The sequence below is a fragment of the Macaca thibetana genome, chromosome 10 (assembly GCF_024542745.1).
Source record: "Macaca thibetana thibetana isolate TM-01 chromosome 10, ASM2454274v1, whole genome shotgun sequence".
Classification (NCBI taxonomy): Eukaryota; Metazoa; Chordata; class Mammalia; order Primates; family Cercopithecidae; genus Macaca; species Macaca thibetana.
The window spans coordinates 54,730,632-54,748,491 of NC_065587.1; the positions used below are offsets into that span (position 1 = coordinate 54,730,632).

Sequence of the window (17,860 nt, forward strand, 5' to 3'; positions counted from 1 at the left end):
TCCCACAGTCCTTTAAAGTCCTGAGCCCAGTTTGGAGAGCTGCTGGGAATTCACACAGCTGTATTGCCCTGCATTAGGGGCACAAGGTGTGCGCTACCCACATCCCACTCACCCACTTGGGCCAAGCTGCAGCAGCACAGTCCCGTCTTGACAACAGAGCCCCCTCTGGAGTGTAGCCTCCTCTGGAACTTCTGACAACCACACTTCTCCAGCATTTGGCTTCCCTCTTCATTACGCCAAGGTCACATAGTGGCTGAACTCCACAACCCCAGCTGTGCAGAGTTTGAGCCCAGGATTGGCTGTGACTCTGTTCCGGCACAGAAGGGAAACCAACTTATGCCACTGCATTTCAGCTGGGGAATAATCGTCCAGTCACACCGAGTAAATCTGTCCTTGAACTAGCCAAACTGCCACATGCCCTCTACTAAGCAGGAGGGGTCCCTGAGCTCCAAGCAGCTGATATGGGCCTCACTCAATACCTGAGAAATAGCCCTGCAGCACCTTTGCCCTCCACAGATACATACATGGCTTGCCCAATGAACCCTATCTTTTAAATAAGGGCCTGAGAAACAGTCCCACAAACTACCCTTAGTGGGTATGACCCCAGACTGCCCAAGTAGCAAAGAGCCCATGTCCCAAACTTGAGAAACAGCCAATGGCTACCCCTGGTGGACATGCCCAGGCCAGCCAAGCAGCTATGGGCCTTTGTCTCATCACTGAGAAAGAACTCCACAGTCTGCCTTGGTGGGCACGCCCCAAGGCCTAACAAGAAGCCCCATGCTTGGACCCTTGGCCAACAAAACCACTTCTTGTGCCACCCCTCACAGAAAAGCCCAAAGACTAGCCAAGCAGCCATGCAGCTGTGTCAAAGGCCAAAGAAGCAGCCCCGTTCACTCCTCCAGCAGACATGCCACTAGGCTACCCAAGCAGCCTTGTGCCCATGTCTTGGGCCTGAGAAACAACCCAGTAGGCTGCTCCTGACAGACATGACCTCCCTGTCTGTATCATGGCACCCTGGTTCCAATGTCAGTGAGCCAGACCACCATGGCTGATCCACCAAATGCATGCACACAACCCCGACCTGAGAAATAACCCTGCAAGTTCACCCCTAAAAAAGTCATGCCGCTATAGCAGCAAATTTTTTAGAGTAGGGCACTGAGAATTCTCAAATGTTCCTCTGGATCTAGCTGCCCAGTGAAGTTGCCACACTCCAGGCCTGTGCTGGGGAATGTCTGCAAGAGATCTGGTGATGTGGCCTGTCCTCAAGTCTCCCAGCAGTGGGTGGCCACACCAGTCATGGGGGTAGTAGGGGAGTGATGCAGACTCTATGAGATTCCTTGGTTATTGACAGCCTCAATGTATTGGTTTTCTTGGTTATAGTAGTACTGAACTGGTCACCTGGACAGAATCAGGACCTGGTTAGTCAGAGGGGTACAGGCAGTGGTGATAGTTGAGATTGCTCAGCCATTTTCTCCTTCCTAGGTGCAGTGTTATTCTACCGGGAGATGCTGTAATGGACTGTGTCGGTTGGCCTCCAGCCAGGAGGTGGTGCTTGCAAAAGAGCACCAGCTATGGTAGTAGCAGTGGGATTTTTGCTTGCTTTAGGTTGCCCTCTGGCTTCTTAGGCAATAGGTGGGGCCATAGAGCTTCCAAGAGTTTCTGTTTTTTGTGTTAAGCTACCAGGGCAGGTGGCAGAACAAAGCCAGGTGGGGGCTGGGTCAGGCAGATTTGCACTCTGAGTCTTCACATTCAGGGAAAGCAGCAGCCCCTGTGGGTGCTGGGGGACAGGAACAGTTCTCAGGCCACTGGGTTGATGTTCCAGAGGGGACTGTTGCAGAATGGCTGTAATTTCCTTTTTTCCTTTTTTTTTTTAAATTATACTTTAAGCTCCAGGGTACATATGCACAACATGCAGGTTTGTTACATATGTATACATGTGCCATGTTGGTGTGCTCCACCCATTAACTCGTCATTTACATTAGGTATATCTCCTAATGCTATCCCTCCCCTCTCCCCCAACCCCACGACAGGCCCCAGTGTGTGGTGTTCCCCACCCTGTGTCCCAGTGTTCTCATTGTTCAATTCCCACCTATGAGTGAGAACATGTGGTGTTTGGTTTTCTGTCCTTGCGATAGTTTGCTCCGAATGATGGTTTCCAGCTTCATCCATGTCCCTACAAAGGACATGAACTCATCCTTTTTTATGGCTGCATAGTATTCCATGGTGTATATGTGCCACATTTTCTTAATCCAGTCTATAATTGACGGACATTTGGATTAGTTCCAAGTCTTTGCTATTGTGAATAGTGCTGCAATAAACACACGTGTGAATGTGTCTTTATAGCAGCATGATTTATAATCCTCTGGGTATATACCCAGTAACGGGATGGCTGGATCAAATGGTATTTGTAGATCTAGATCCTTGAGGAATTGCCACACTGTCTTCCACAATGGTTGAGCTAGTTTACAGTCCCACCAACAGTGTAAAAGTGTTCCTATTTCTCCACATCTTTTCCGGCACCTGTTGTTTCCTGCCTTTTTAATGATCGCCAGAATGGCTGTAATTTCAAAGTTAAAAAACAACAGATGCTGTAGGCTGTGGAGAAAAGAGAATGCTTATATCTTGTTTCCACTTTGGTTGGATTTATTCGTTTATTTATTTATCCGAGTATGTGAAATTTTCATATGTCTCCACAGAAGGATCTGTGCATAAAGGTATATTCAGAGAAGAATCAGATATCCATCTCCATTCCCTCTTTCCTTCCTACCAATTCCTGACCACTCTCATTGGTCTCTGGGCTTTTCCTTTCTTTTTTTTTTTTTTTTTTTTCCTGCAATGAGTAAGTAAATGGATATTTTCTTATTTTGCATTCATTGTTACAAGACACTTTAAATTTATCATTCCACAATGTACATACCTCAGTTCATGGACATCTTCCATGTTCCTTTGAATAGCTGCATAGTACTTCATTTTACAGCTGTACTATCATTTATACAACCACTCTTTTCTGTATGGGTATTTTGTTTGTTTCCAACATTTTGCAGTCATAAATAATACTGAAATTAATATGTTTACTGTAATTCCACACTTTGGCTTATATTGTTCTGTTGGTCCACAATTTCTATTATAACCCTACCCCTTTCACCCAGCATCAGGTCAAGCTGATGGAACAATGGTTTTATGAGAAAGACCCCTGCATCTTCCTGACTTAGTCTATATCCTGTGGAAAGAAAAATGATTTGAAATCAGGACTGATCTTTTTCATTTTCAGCTTTACTCCTCAATCCTAAGCAATATTCCCCTTCATTAGATGAGGGCAGTTTTCTATATGTCAGCAGGTATTTTGACTCCAAATTCAATGGAAGATTGTGACTCAGGACATTTATTACAGGCTTGAAAGAATTCAGGGCCTGGCTTGGCCTGACTCCTGGGCACTCTGTGATCCTAGGGACAGACACACATCGCTGGCTAGAATTGAGTCTGCAAAGCCCTGGAGAGTGACTCCAATGTACCTGAGGTCATCTGTGACGTTCACTGCTCTACCCCTGGAGTGCATCCGGAGCCTGGAGAGATGCTATCTGGGCTCCTTGGTTCAGTGAAGCTCTGTGCTGCCAGAGGACTCCAGTTGAGTTATTCCTAAAATAATACTTTCTGGCTTCTCTACTCACAAATCTCACAGAATACTGCAACTGCTTTCTCTGGGCAATTTAAAACACTTTTTGCAGTCCCAGAACCCTTCATCTTTCTTTCCCTTCTTCATCTCTCCTCAACAAAGAATCCACAGTTGCCTGAATGAGGCATAAGTGTCTGTATAATCAAGGAATATCATAGTCATGAATGCACAGAGGGCCCACTGACCTCAAAGCCCTTCTTAATTTTGTTTATTTTTTATTTTTTTTCTAGCAGGTATTCTGAGCATCAGAAGCTTACAGTGATTGTCCAAGATCCTACAGAAGGTTGGTAGCACAGATGGGGCTACATAGAATATAATCTGCAAGAAGAAAATACAAAGTGTTCTTTGCTCCAGAACTCAAGATGTAATGAGTGTGGGTGTTGTAGACAGTTCTAATTTCTTGGCTTCTAAGCATAAGAATGTCATTCCTATTTTGGAGGAATTAACCACCATATGAGTCCTGGAACCCGGAGGCTCTGCCACTTTTTATAACAGAAAGGAAAGTCTGGACACTTGTTTTCCCTGCCTCCACTGAGAGACAACCTAATGTGAGCACATGCTGGGTTCAGATCATCAGATGCACAAACTCTGGACTGTACTTGGGAGCTAGTGATAGTAGGAAGTCAAGGTTCACTCCTGGGGCAGTTACAGCAATGGCAGCTGTATTGGACTTATCAGAAGAGAAATGGAAATGATGGCCCATGCATTGAAGAGCATCTGGCTTTGGCATATTGGCTGAGAGACATGTAACCTCCATCTACTCCGAGGTGGCACCAATGAGCTCCACAAAGGCCAATATCTGACTAATTTTGACTGTGATTCTGCATTCAATGACTTCCTTGTTTTTGCCTTTTCTTTTAACTTGAATTTCTGGGTTTCCTAGTGGTTTTGTGAACCAGTCAGACACTTTTCATTTTCACAGAGCCAAATAGACTTCTTTGTAATTAAGAAGAAAGTAATTGGGCGAGTCTTGCTAGGGAATAGTGTGAAGAGTCCCTTGGATGACTCCAAACCAACAACCACAGCTGGTGAAAGTTATTTTTATTTTATTTCTTTCAGATTTTATTTGTATTGTACACATTTAAGGTATACAATATGATGTTTTGATATACATATACATAGTTAAATGATTACTGCAGTCAAGCCAACTGCCATATCCATTGTGTCATGTAGTTAACTTTCTGTTGTTGTGAGAGAAGCACATAAATACTGTCTTAGCCAGTTTCCAGTAGATAATACTAAGAGTTGAGTGACCTGGTGACTTCTACTCTGGAATAGCAGTGTGAGGAGATCCATGGAAATACCCTCAAACCAAACAATCATACCTGATAAAAGTTATTTTTTAGAACAGCCACTTGAAGTCTCCGGGAATTGTCTTAAGTACATACATTTATTTTTAAAACTCTACTAAACCTTGGAGGAACACAGAGTGTCTACAGCATTTGAGTCATAACCCACTCTATACTTTCTATATCCTAGCTCAATATGAGGGAAGTTTCACTCAGGGCACATCTAGCCAAGAAATGGGAGAACCTCTTTCCTCTCACTTCCCTTTAAAGGGTTATGATATCTCACCAGAGGCAAAAGGTTGCCAGCCTCTCTCAAATCCATTCCAAGGTTGTATTGCAGAGATTCCAGTGTGATGAAGAGGTACAGAGTTCCATTCTTCCACCCAACACTACTTGTAGTGAAGAGGTTCTACCCCAGGCATTGTAGGTCAAGAATGTTGAGACCCCCATAGCCCTCGGCACAGCTCATTTGCTGGACAGAGTTTTCATGCCAGTGAATGCCTGCCAACAACTGCAGAGGATACTACTGCTCATGGCCAGAACCCACTTGGTAAAGCAGGGCTGTCGCTCTGAGAAAAGTGAACCATTCTTTCCAAAACAGCTCCTTAGAAAGAACTCAGTGATTTTCCAAAAGTGAGAGGCAGGCTATAAGAACAGAGAGCTCCAAAGTCCTCCTGAAGGAACTGACAGTATTAGGAACAGAGTATAAGGAATATCCAGCCTAATAGTGCTCTTAAAAACAATGGAGGCTGGGTGTGGTGGCTCATGCCTGTAATCCCATCACTTTGGGAGGCCAAAGCGGGTGGATCATGAGTTCAAGAGATCGAGATCATCCTGGCCAACATGGTGAAACCCCGTCTCTCCTAAAAATACAAAAATTAGCTGGGTGTGGTGGTGCACACCTATAGTCCCAGCTACTCAGGAGGCTGAGGCAGAAGAATCACTTGAACCCAGGAGGCAGAGGTTGCAGTGAGCCAAGATTGCACCACTGCACTCCAGCCTGGCCTGGTGACAGAGTGAGATTCTGTCTCAACAAAAAAAAAAAAAAAAAAAAAGGAGATTTTCGTGGGTTTTAGTGGTAAACAAAGAAGAGTAAGTTAGCCCATGAGATAAAAATCTAATGATTAATGAAATTGAACATACCAACTGATAAAGTAAACATTTGAGGTTTTCCAGGAAAATATTGATGATAAATTGTCATGGGAGAGTTACCCATGACAAATTTTAATTCCACCATAATTATCACAAAAATATGTCAACATGATTAGAACATACAGTAATGGTGAGAAAATGCACACATCTCAATGGAATAAAAGATAAACTCAATGCCTTTGAGAATTTTACAAATGATAAGGGCAGAATTCCACATCACTTAAGAAATGTTAGTAATTCAGCAAATGATGTTTAGACTGATTGCCAGCAATTTAAGGAGTAAATACTGGATTTCCACCCCACCCATTATTTTAAAGTACATTTTAGGTGGTCAAGGATTTAAACATAAAGATCGAACTATGAAAGCATTCAAAGTAAACATGAGACAAGTTTGGTAGAATATTTACATGTGAATGATTTTCTGAAGTAAATTAATATCATTAACTACAAGTGAATAAAAAGTTTTACAGGGAAAATCATGCATACAGGAAAAAAACAGAAATTTAAAAAATGTATAAACATATACGGTGGGAATAGAGATATTCTATAATATATTGAAAGAATTTTTAAAACACAATAAGGAAAATAGATCTTCTAATAGAAAAATAAACATAGACTATGAACATATGGTTTATTAAAAAGTAATGCAAGTAGCTACTACATATTTGAAAATAAATAAAACCACATCCATAATTAAATAAAATCACACCAAGTTAAAACAAACACATGAATCTTTTGTTGTCTTTCCTGTAAGATGGTCTTCCAAATTTGGGGCAAATTTCATTTGCCAGCGGTCTGTGTCTCAATTATTATAAAAGGAGTAGCTTGGTCTCTTAGGACTCTTCTTGCTGTGAGAAAGATTTCAAGAATCTTACTAAAGTTTCTTCCAAGTGAGCTGTGAATGTGCAGTAGAATAGCAGAAAGCTCGTGCAGTGGGCACACTGCAAGTGAGAACACCAAGGTGATGCAGAAGACCTGGATGGTGGCAGAATTAGCATATTGTGGAGTGTCACTTTACAGTTGAGTTGCTGACTTCTTTGGGATCTCCTCAAATCTATATTTTTCTTTGATTCCACACTTTGGCTTGGATCATTCTATTTCCCTGGAATTCCTATTGTCACTGTGCTTTTTGGCAAATTAACCCCTCAACTAGTCTTTTTTGAAAGGCTAATGAATCCTCCTGCTTTTTCAACATTCTACCTAAGGGAATGACATCAGATTAGAATAGATAGTTCCCAGCCCCAGTTCTGCCCCTGATTTCTAGAGTAAACTTTGATGGATCCCTGGATTCCAGTTTTCCCATCCACAAAACGGGGGGTTTTGTCTGGATATTTCAAAGGGACTTTCCAATTTCAAATTCAAGAAAAGTTGGAATCTGTTACAAGCTGAGAAGCACTTGGTACTTGTGCATGATGCTTATCACTCTGGGCTCCAAGAGACAGATACACATGGCTGGCTAGAACAGAGTGTCCCCATCCCAGGAGGTACTGGACAAGGAAGGCCTAAGAAGGTTGTTCAAAACTTATCATTAGTGATCCCTGCTTTCAACCCCCATGGAGCACACAGAGTCTGCAAATATGTTATCAGCCTTTCCAGTCTCAGCAAAAACAGCTTTGTTAGAGAACATTATGCCTCTAGGAGGAACACGGTAGCAGTGGAGCTGTCCCAGGATGACCATATCTTTTCTGACTGCAGTGCAAATTCTGGGCAGTGATTCACCATTTTAGAGTCTCTGTGTAATTTCAGTAATATCATGCAGCCCCTGAACTTCTCATCTTTCTCATCATTCTTGATCTCCCCTCATGATTGCATCCAGAATTGTAAATGCCTTTTCAAGGAAGTAAGTGGGTTAGATAATCCAGCCAAGAGGTGGTGGAGTCCCTACTATCGCCAATCTCCATTTCCTTTTTCCAGTTGATTAAAACTGTAGGTCATAAGCTGGGGCTAGAACACAGAGTGAAGGAAAGGAGGGGCATAGGAGGTGCTCCAGTGCTCACGATGTGATGAGAATGGTGATGTGGACAACTTTCATGTCTTAGCCTCTAAGCATACAAGCACCATTCCCAGCAAAAGCTGCAAAGTCCATATGCCTGTTTCTCTGACTTCTTGGCAGCCTCCACATGTGCACATGCACTGGTTCAGACAGTCGGAGGTACATACTGCAATGGACTGAGAATTGGTGATAGAAAAAAGCAGACCTGGAGGTGGTGAGAGTTTACTTCGGCAGCAGTGGCATAAATGGCTACAGCATCTATTTCCAGGGAGCAGAGTGGAAGTGGTGTCCAATTTGTCAATGTTGGTGGCCAGACATGGTGTTGTCATGCCTGGAGGCAGCAGTGGTATGGTCTGTTGCGACTGGAGAGAAAAAGACTGTGGGACCGGTATTGTTGAGGAATGAGTGTGCCCATAAACCCACTAAACAGTAGGCTGGGAGGATAAAGTATCATCTAGTTTATCCTCTAGATAGCTGGAGAAGCTGAAGATGCAGCCTGTGATTAAAATATAGGCAGAAAAATGGGTCAGGCCCATTAAAGGTGACCTTGTGAAATAAATTACTGCCATTGAAGAAACTGATTAAAAAAAAGATAGCTGGACTTCTGCCCAATAAGAAAAGGCACATTCTTAGGAATATTTCCATGGTGATTAGGGAGCGTCCCTTCTATTTCCAGAGGTGAACATTTGTGGGGTTCACTTTATACCTGCCAACGTGTACGTTTCAAGGGGAGTTTGGAACCCTAGAAAGATCCACGGTATGGGAGATACATCCACGCTTTTGACTGTCCACTATGTGGAACTCCCTTGTTATGTTGTGGGATCTCCCTATTTAAGGCTATCTTTGAGACTTGCTGAGTGACAGAGCTGGGCTCCTACTGCAAAAACAGAACAAACCAGGGGGCACTTTCCTTCCCTCCTGAGGCCTAGGGCTGCACTAACATGCTCAGCAAATGTAATGCTCCCATATGTCACCTTAGCTCTCCATTGAGTGACTCAAAGAAGCAAGGATGAAGGGGCATTCTTTCCCAGAACAAAGTAGTTTTCTTGTTCACAACAATACCCAATTCCAGAGTCATGGGTGGCAGGAATGAGTGTCCAGGACTGCAGCAGCTGTGTACACATCACACAATTGTCGAGATGTGGTTCTGGCTGTTGTCATGCTACCCAGACACTCTTATATCTTACAATGGTCCTGATCCTGAATCTTCAGGCTTCTCAGAATTCTGTGAACCGTGTTTTGAAGGTTGGGTTATTCAGCAAGTTCAGGGTTCTCAGGGGCTGAGACAGAGTTAAGAATGCAAGTTGCCTTGTGAGGTCACACCTGTGAAAGTAAAGGCGAGGAAGCAGGATTAGGCAAAGGACGCCGTTGCCAAGCTGTCCTGACAACATCTCTGTCAGCCCAACAGGAAGCTCTGGAGCAAGAATTTTTTATAAGAGGAGTTCAACACTGGGCATGAAGGGTAGAATCTCATACTATAGCCTTACTTTGCCTTTGGCTGGAGGTCCCTGGTTCTGTGTGATCTCAGCTCAAACACTGAGGTTGTCCCTGAGGTCGAGCAGTGGCTGGCAGCAATTAGCCAACCACACTCCACGCAGCTGGGCAACAAGGTGCTCCTTGAAGGGGGATCCAAGCAGTAACTCTCTGTCAGCCACAGTGCACCCCGGCACTGCTGGGATCCGGGCTCCACACACATTGGGAAGCTTCTTCCAGGCTCTGCTGGGCTCTCCCTCTGCGATAAACCATAAGAAGGTGGAAGGGAAGGGGTACACAATAGCCGTGGCCTCTGCAGTTGTTGTGTGGGTGGCGATTGGTTCTCATCATCACCCTCCTGTATTTCCATGTTAAAGTACCCCACCTTCAGCTACCATCAGTGCTGAAGTCAGTGGCTTACCTGGTGGTAGGACTCACATTCTCATTCCTGGGCGTAACTATGCCCTACTCAGGACAGGATATCCTGCTAAAACTTTAGAATAAATCTCTTCTTTTGGCTAAGCGGACATGCTACTTAGAAAGTCTGCCCTTTAATTATCATGATGTTTGTTTGGAGCCCTGCTTAGTAAAGCTAAAACATTATTCACCATGATCCTTGAAATTCACAGCCTCTGCTGTATGTTAGGGAAGATACAGAATAGGAGGTTTCTCAGCCCTTACCCAATGCCCAGAGAGATGACAACCAGCGGCCTTGTCCCTTGCCCAGCCTCCTCATCCTCAGGACCTTGGGGGTCAGGACAGCAGCCAGGAGGTGAGAAGGGAACCTGGTCTACAAAGGAGTCTCAAGGCTTTCTTTTTTCCCTCTTTCAGTGGTGATTCCCTCCGTTATACTTGATTTTATTCAGCTGTGCTTCACTCCTTTTCATCTTGACTATAGTAGCAAATGATTTGCCTATTTTGTAATTTTTTCAAAACCAATATTTAAATCTATTAACTAGAGCTAATGTTTGTCTCTTCTTGACCTCAAACATTTGCTGTTATCTTTATCATTGCTTTTTTGACCTTATTCTTTTTCTTTTTTTGTTGAAATTTTGATTTATTTACATTTATTGTTTCATTTTTGTTGATACAAGTATTTAAGGCCTGGGTGTGTCCTCTGTATCCTTGTTTACTTTTTTGTCCACTTGGTTTGTTTTGTACCAATACAGTGTGTTCAATTCTCCTACTGTTAGTGTGTTTTTATCTATATCTCCTTGGTGTATCCCATATTTTCTTCTTTATAAAAGTGTTTTTTGTGCTATATAGTGCTTACATGCTTATAACTAATATCTTTACTGATAATTGTGACTTTTAATGTTCAGTGTCCTTCTTACTGTTTCAGCAACAAAACAAGTTATAACCAATGATGTAATAAATATCTATGAGTCCACGCTAATATAAACAATTAAGTAAATAAATGAGGGATAATAAGCAAATATCTGACATCAGATATTTATAGATTATTATATTCTATCTGTAATTATTATAGAATAATAATTATAGTTATCTATCTATCATTCTTATAGTATAATTCCAAACTATTTATTTAGATACTTCCCCTTTAAGGAATATCTTATATATGGTTGTACAGTGACTTCCTTTCAAAGAGTATAGCGTGGAAGGATAGGGGGAAAAGTTGAATTTCAGTGTAGAAACTTGATGAACACTGCCTCAGCCTGGCCATCTAGGTCAACATCATCAATAGTAAGTCATGTTGAAGTCAGTACCCTGGATATTACGTGATAAGAAGGGCACTTTACCTCTGATGTTTTCCTCCAAAAAACCACAATCCCAGTATAATGAGAAAAACATCAGACAAATTTCAGTTGAAGGACATTCTATAAAATACTTAAGCAGTACTCCTCGAAACTGTCAAGGTCTGCAAAAACAAGGAACATGTGTGCAATTGTCACAACCAAGAGGAGCCTAAGAAGACATGACCACTAATTATAATCCACATTGTCCTGGATGGGCTCCTGAAACAAAAAGAACCCTGGTAACAGCAAAGGCAATATGAACAAAGTCTGGACTTTAGTTAATAATAATGTAGCAATACTGGTTCATTCCTTGTGACAAATGCACCCTAGTAAAGTGTTAACAGCAGCAAGGACTGTGCGCCGGCACACAGAAAGTCTAGCAAATGCTCTGAGCCTCCAGGACTCTTTCCCTGTGTTTTCATATGTGGACATCTTCCTTCTGGGAATGAGTTTATTTCAATCATAGGCTCTTTCATTCTTTGCACACTTATTTCTGGACCCCACTGTTTCCTCTGAAAAAGGCAGAGGCAAAAGTTCAAGAGAGCTCTCCTTTGAAAATCAGATGTTCTTTCTGTATAATTTGAAGTTTTTACTGTTCTCTGACTTCAGATTTTGTTGAAGAAATGATATTTCTGAGGTTTTCTCATTCTTCTGTGTAGTGATATAGCTTTGTAAGAATACCTTGGGAGATTTACATTCACAAGGACACCATAACTCTTGCTACCCTCAAAGTCTGGCGAATTTGTATTTTTCTGGTAAAATACTCAACTGGAGAATATTTTTGTAAGAATATTTTAAAAATTTGACTTTACAGAAATTGAAAAACTTTGTAAGGTTAAAATATGTAATCTAGCTAAAACAATGGTTAACAACTAACCAGAAAAATAAATTTAAATGTATGAGAGCAAAGGGTGGCTTTTCTGTGTATAAGAATCACTCTTACAAATCAATTGAAATATTATGGACACCTAGTAGAAAAAAGAGCAAACAATTGGAAAACAATGGAAGACTCCAAGTATTAGGAGACAAATACTGAGACATCAATTGGAATCATAGAAATCACATTTGAAACAATTTGATCAAGTCAGCTATTTTCAGACAATTGTATAACGAACCCATGTCTGGGAATCAGAGAACCAGCTCTTTTCTGGGCTTGACTAACTGAGTGAAATTAGGAAATGCATTTCTCCCTTCAGGGGTCTGTGCAAGCTGGATAAAGTAAGGAGGGAAATGACATCTTCCCTTCCCACAGTCATTTTGTTGTCCCTTATGCCATTTAAGATTTGTTCATCAAGTGTCAATATCTCTAGGGAGGCCATGCAGAGGCAGCAAAGTGAAACATGTTAGGGCCTTATACCTCTCTTTGAGGTCGTGGGTCTCCAAGCCCTTGTCTGGTTCCAGCACTCCTTGGACAAGACTGTCTTCCCTAGTAACAGCACCTCTCATTGCTTGGGAAGTTGGGAGAACTAGTACCCCATTTCTGCTTTTGAAATCTGGTTTGTGTCTAGAGGACACATCCGATGCATGGATCACATCCAGAATTATTGCAGAGGGAAGCAATGAAATGGAAGCAAGAAAAATAGCTTCTTTTCAACTCACCCAAGACATCACTTATGCTTTCTTTTTTCTTTATCTCCTTCAAGTGCATTAATAATTTTTCTCCAACTTCTTTCAGAGAGTAGGTTCCAGGGGATTTTTGGGGGGTAGTTGAAGACAATAGAAGGCAGAAGAGGAAGAATGAGTAACTTCCACAATCTCCTCCCCAAGAGGTATAAAATAACACTACCACTAAGAAATTTCTAAACAAAACCACACCCTCCATATAACTTGAAAACAAAGAATGCCAAAAATACAAAATACCTGTCAGTGAAAAGGGAGGAAACAACATATCCCAGGGCTGGGACTCACACTCTCCTGCCCTTTCCAGCCCCACTGTAAAACTTAAAGCTTTGCAAAATCGACCGAAAAAACTGCTGAGGAAGGAATGACGTAACCGAGATGGTGAAATAGAAGGCACCTGCTCATGTTCCACCAGAATGACAAGAATCCTACACTCCTCCACAGTCCAAAGTCTCTCTGGGAGCCTCTGGACGGAATGATGTAACCGAGATGGTGAAATAGAAGGCACCTGCTCATGTCCCACCAGAATGACAAGTACACTCCTCCACAGTCCAAAGTCTCTCTGGGAGCCTCTGGACGGAATGATGTAACCGAGATGGTGAAATAGAAGGCACCTGCTCATGTCCCACCAGAATGACAAGAATCCTACACTCCTCCACAGTCCAAAGTCTCTCTGGGAGCCTCTGGATCTGGATTCAGGGGGAAGTTTGTGAAACTCTGGTGGAGCCCAAGACCTTGGAGGGTCATATTGAGAGTACAGACCAACAACCACGTGGCTGATCCGCTGAGCTGGCTCCAGAGTTTAATCCCAGAAATGGCCCAGTCATTCAGGAGTTTGGTTACATTTGGCCTTGAGCCTGCAATCAAACCCATCTGCTGTGGGGTCCAGAATGAATCACACACACTAGGGCTTTGGCAGAAAGGCCCTTCTGCTCACTGACTGGGCAGTGAACCTGAAAGCTGCCTTGTGATTCAGCTCCGGCCCCCATCAGCGGAGGTCCCAGCTCAAAGCTGCTCACACAGCAACCCATAGGGAGACTCACACACATCTCATAGCCTAACAGTCTAAGCCTCCCTGACAGGCTTGCCAACCTCTGACAGAGTCTCACTTTGTTGCACAGGCTGGAGCGCAGTGGTGTGATCTCGGCTCACTGCAAGCTCTGCCTTCTGGGTTCACGCCATTCTCCTGCCTCAGCCTCCCGAGTAGCTGGGACTACAGGCGCCCGCCACCACGCCTGGCTAATTTTTTGTATTTTTAGTAGAGATGGGGTTTCACCATGTTAGCCAGGATGGTCTTGATCTCCTGACCTTGTGATCCACCCGCCTCAGCCTCCCAAAGTGCCGGGATTACAGGCGTGAGCCACCGCGCCGGGCCCTCATTCACATCTTAAAACAGAAATCTGGAAGAGGATATTGCTTAACCTAAAGGAATGCTACATCATGGAGGAATCTCAGGCATGAACCAGTGAAATTCTAAAGAGCAGGAATTTCACAGCATCTGTAACATCATCCTTTCTATGTTGTCTTGAAAAAATATAGATCCCTGGGAAACGTTAATGAGAAGGAAGTGGGGAGCTGTAGGTTCAGCCATAAGGGTTGGCTGGTCACACTGGCAAGGCCGACAGTAGCCAGGTCAGGACTGATGGTGGATTGGGAAACAAAAGACCTCCTTATGGTTTATGTAACGTTTATTTATTTTTTGTGTTTTGTGTTTTTCCTGTTCCTTGACCAAAGGCAAGATTTCCAGATTTCCATTTCCTGGTGAAAAGGAGATGGCAGCGCTGGGGCTGATTACTGGATTGGTAATATGAAGCCCTAGTGACGGGCCTACTGTTTCCTCCCCGCACCCTGCTCTCTTTCACCATGGGACCCTTTCCCCTCCTCACTGGACAGAAGAAGTCCCAATTCTACACCCATTTCCCCAAAGCGTCCAGGAGCCCAGAAATCATAGGAACCAGAAGCAAGTGGAGCAGACGGGACTCTTTATTGGAAAGTGGATGAGACAGGCAGCTCCAGGCTTGGGCATCCTGAATGGGAGAAAGAATGGACAGTGTGGGAAGGGGAAGGGCAGCAGGGACCTAGGATCAGATGGGGCCTGTAGCTCTGGGTATGGCACAGGTGCAGCAAGGACAGGCTCCATCTGTGGAAGAGAAGAGAATCAGACGTGAGAGTCAGCACATCGAAGCACTCAGAGGCAGTGAGGAGGCCAGATCATCCTTCTCGGTACTGGTTATAGCCTCTCAGACCCCTCAGTCTCCCAGTTTTTCTGTCCCCTGCCACAACCTCCCTCCCACCAACCTGGGATGGTTCCCCACCGCTCAGCCTTCTTTTGTGTCTTCAGGGGTCTCCTCTTCCTCCAGCTAGTGCTCACCTCACTGGGGAACCATACAGGCCATCCCGCAAGAGCCTTCACAGCACTTCTTGATTCCTGGGCAGTCAGTATCTTTCAAGCAGCGGTTAGGGGGATTCAACATGGCGCACCGGATCAAGATATTGGGGCAGGAGCCAGGCTTAGTGGAGACGGGACCTTTGACTGGCCCTTGCCCTTTGACTCTATCTTGACCTTTAACTGAAACTTGTCCTTTAATGGGATCTTGTCCATTGAACGGAACACGGCCTTTGACAGTGTCTTGACCTTTAACAGGAACTGTTAAAAGAAGAAACGAGCCCACATTTATACCCAGTAAGCCCCTGCTTCAGCTACCATGTCTTTGTCCTGGGTCCATCCACTGCTTACCGCAGCATCCTCAAACCATGACCTGAGTAGGGAAGGTACACATGGGGGAGCGACACTCTTGGAAGGCTCTTCCCTTTTTTGGGGAGTCTACAGGATCAGCATTCCCTTGGGTGTTTGTTTCTTCCCCCTTCCTCCACTCCAAGTCTCTTAGAAGCCATGGTCAGACTGGGGTGACAACCAGCAGTGAACAGAATACATTGTCATTTCTTAGGAAGCACATTGGAATAGGAAAGAACCCCGAGCCACATACCAGGAGACTTGAGCCCCATCCTGGCTCTGGGAGTTACCTTGGCAATTGCTCACTCATTTCTACATTTTGGTTCCCTCCTTATAAAATGGGGGTCCTCAAACGACATGATTCCTGAAGCCTTGTTGTTTCTTAACCTCCTTTTAGAGTACAGATTACTCTGGTGCTATCATGGAGCAGAGAAAGAAGGGACAGTGTCCACACCCAAGGTTTAAAATCCTGGAGTTCATTATTTTATTGCACATTCTGCGCAGGTATTGACATCTGAGGCCAAGGCCACATACCAACATTACTTCCACCAACAGTCCTGATGTCTCAGTCACTGGGGTGGAAAGCATGTGGAGTCCGCCAGCCAAAGTTCTGCTTTTTCTGGATATGATGGCAAAGGCCAGAAAGCTGAAATCTGGGTTCCAGTGCTGCCTACTGCTTCAGAAGTGCTCCCTGTCCTGGCCCAGGGTGTCCCAGAGGGCCTCCCCTCAGTCCAGCCCAGCCTAGCAGGCCACCTGTTCACTCACCTCCCGTGACAGCTGCCTCTACAACCAGCATCCCAGCAATGAGGAACACCACCACGATCAAGAAGCTGCTGGCCCTCATGGTGTCAGGAAGGTGTTTGGCTAAGAGCTAAGGCCATACCAATCTTTATGCAGTCCAGCTTGGCCTGGCTCCAGGGGCGGGTCTGTGGTATTCACAAGGGACATTTCCTTAGCTGTATTGGGAAATATCCACCCCATTCTGGGAGGGACCTGGGGGCTTTCCCCAAGGATTATTCACAGGGAGAACTAATGGACATTACATCGCATCATCTCTGACTGTCCCAAGAGTTTTCCTACTTTCTCACAGAGTAGAAGTGCTGGCTCACTTATTAGGCAACATTACAATGAAATTCTTCATGCTTTGAAATACAGTGAGGCCCAAGAAGAGAAAGGAATCACCAAAGGTTATTCAGCAAGTCACTGGTAGATCCGGTCTTGATTGTAAAATCAAGGTGTTTCCCCATTATGCTCTGGTGCTGCAAACCCCACCCAGATCTACTTTATCATTTCACCACTCCCAGCATCAAACTGGGCTTTTCCTTCCTTCTTCCCTGGTCCTGCAAAAAACTCTGTAAGACAAATTTGCCTTGAATATATAATGACTAATTATTGCACCTTGCTATTTCAGAGACGACCTTTCAGATGCATCAAAAAAGTAATTGAAAGGTGTAATTCTAGGTCTGAAGAGGGATGATGCCCTTAAAATCACAGTGGTAGGGAGAAAATAATCAGAAAAGAGTAGAAAACACAAATCATGTATACATTGGACATCTACAGTGTGTGTGTCCAGCATGCCTCCCCACTTCTTTGAACAGCACCTTGTTTCTTGTGAAGAATTGTTGTCTCTTTGAACCGTCAACTTGTGAGTCTAAGGGGGACTGCTAATCATGAAAGCCTGACCCCTGACCACAGGTAGGGGTGTGTGTGTGTGTGTGTGTGTGTGTGTGTGTGTGTGTTGTGTGTGAGACTTGGTCTGGTCTATTAAAATCTTTTGTTTGAATGGGTAATAAAAGGAGAAAAAGGGGGTCCCTTCTTTTGGCAAAGGTGATCTATATGAACCACCGAATTCCAGAAGCAGTGATCTAAGTCTGGGGGTGGAGATCAATTGTCTGAGAAAAACAACCCTAATACACTGAGACAAGGAGAGAAGTGATGGTGAGAGAAGATTCAGATGACACAGCCAGCCTTCCCTCCTTCACCTTGAGAGCAGTTCTTCACACACCCTTCTCATGTTTGGGTTATAAGGCAATAAATTAGCCCTCTGCTTCAGCTAGTCTGACTTACTATTCTGTCATTGCTACCAAAAGTTCTGAGTAATAGAAACGAATATCCTGAAGTTGGGTATGGTCAGGGACAGAATCTGAGTTAAGAAAGTCACTGAGTTGA

General features: G+C 43.9%; 2 protein-coding genes across 3 annotated transcripts in view; both read right to left on the reverse strand.

The window, feature by feature from the left end:
- SYS1 (SYS1 golgi trafficking protein) overlaps nucleotides 1–17,860 on the reverse strand; it is a 398,294-nt gene that overhangs the window by 180,702 nt on the left and 199,732 nt on the right. The gene's annotated exons all lie outside the window — the stretch shown is intronic.
- PI3 (peptidase inhibitor 3) lies at nucleotides 14,923–17,376 on the reverse strand. The gene is made up of 3 exons (XM_050806610.1): nucleotides 16,457–17,376; nucleotides 15,329–15,604; nucleotides 14,923–15,097 (listed from the first exon to the last, which is right to left on the reverse strand). The coding sequence occupies exons 1-2, from the start codon at nucleotides 16,533–16,535 to the stop codon at nucleotides 15,330–15,332; spliced, it is 354 nt and encodes a 117-aa protein (XP_050662567.1). The 5' UTR covers nucleotides 16,536–17,376; the 3' UTR covers nucleotides 14,923–15,097; nucleotide 15,329.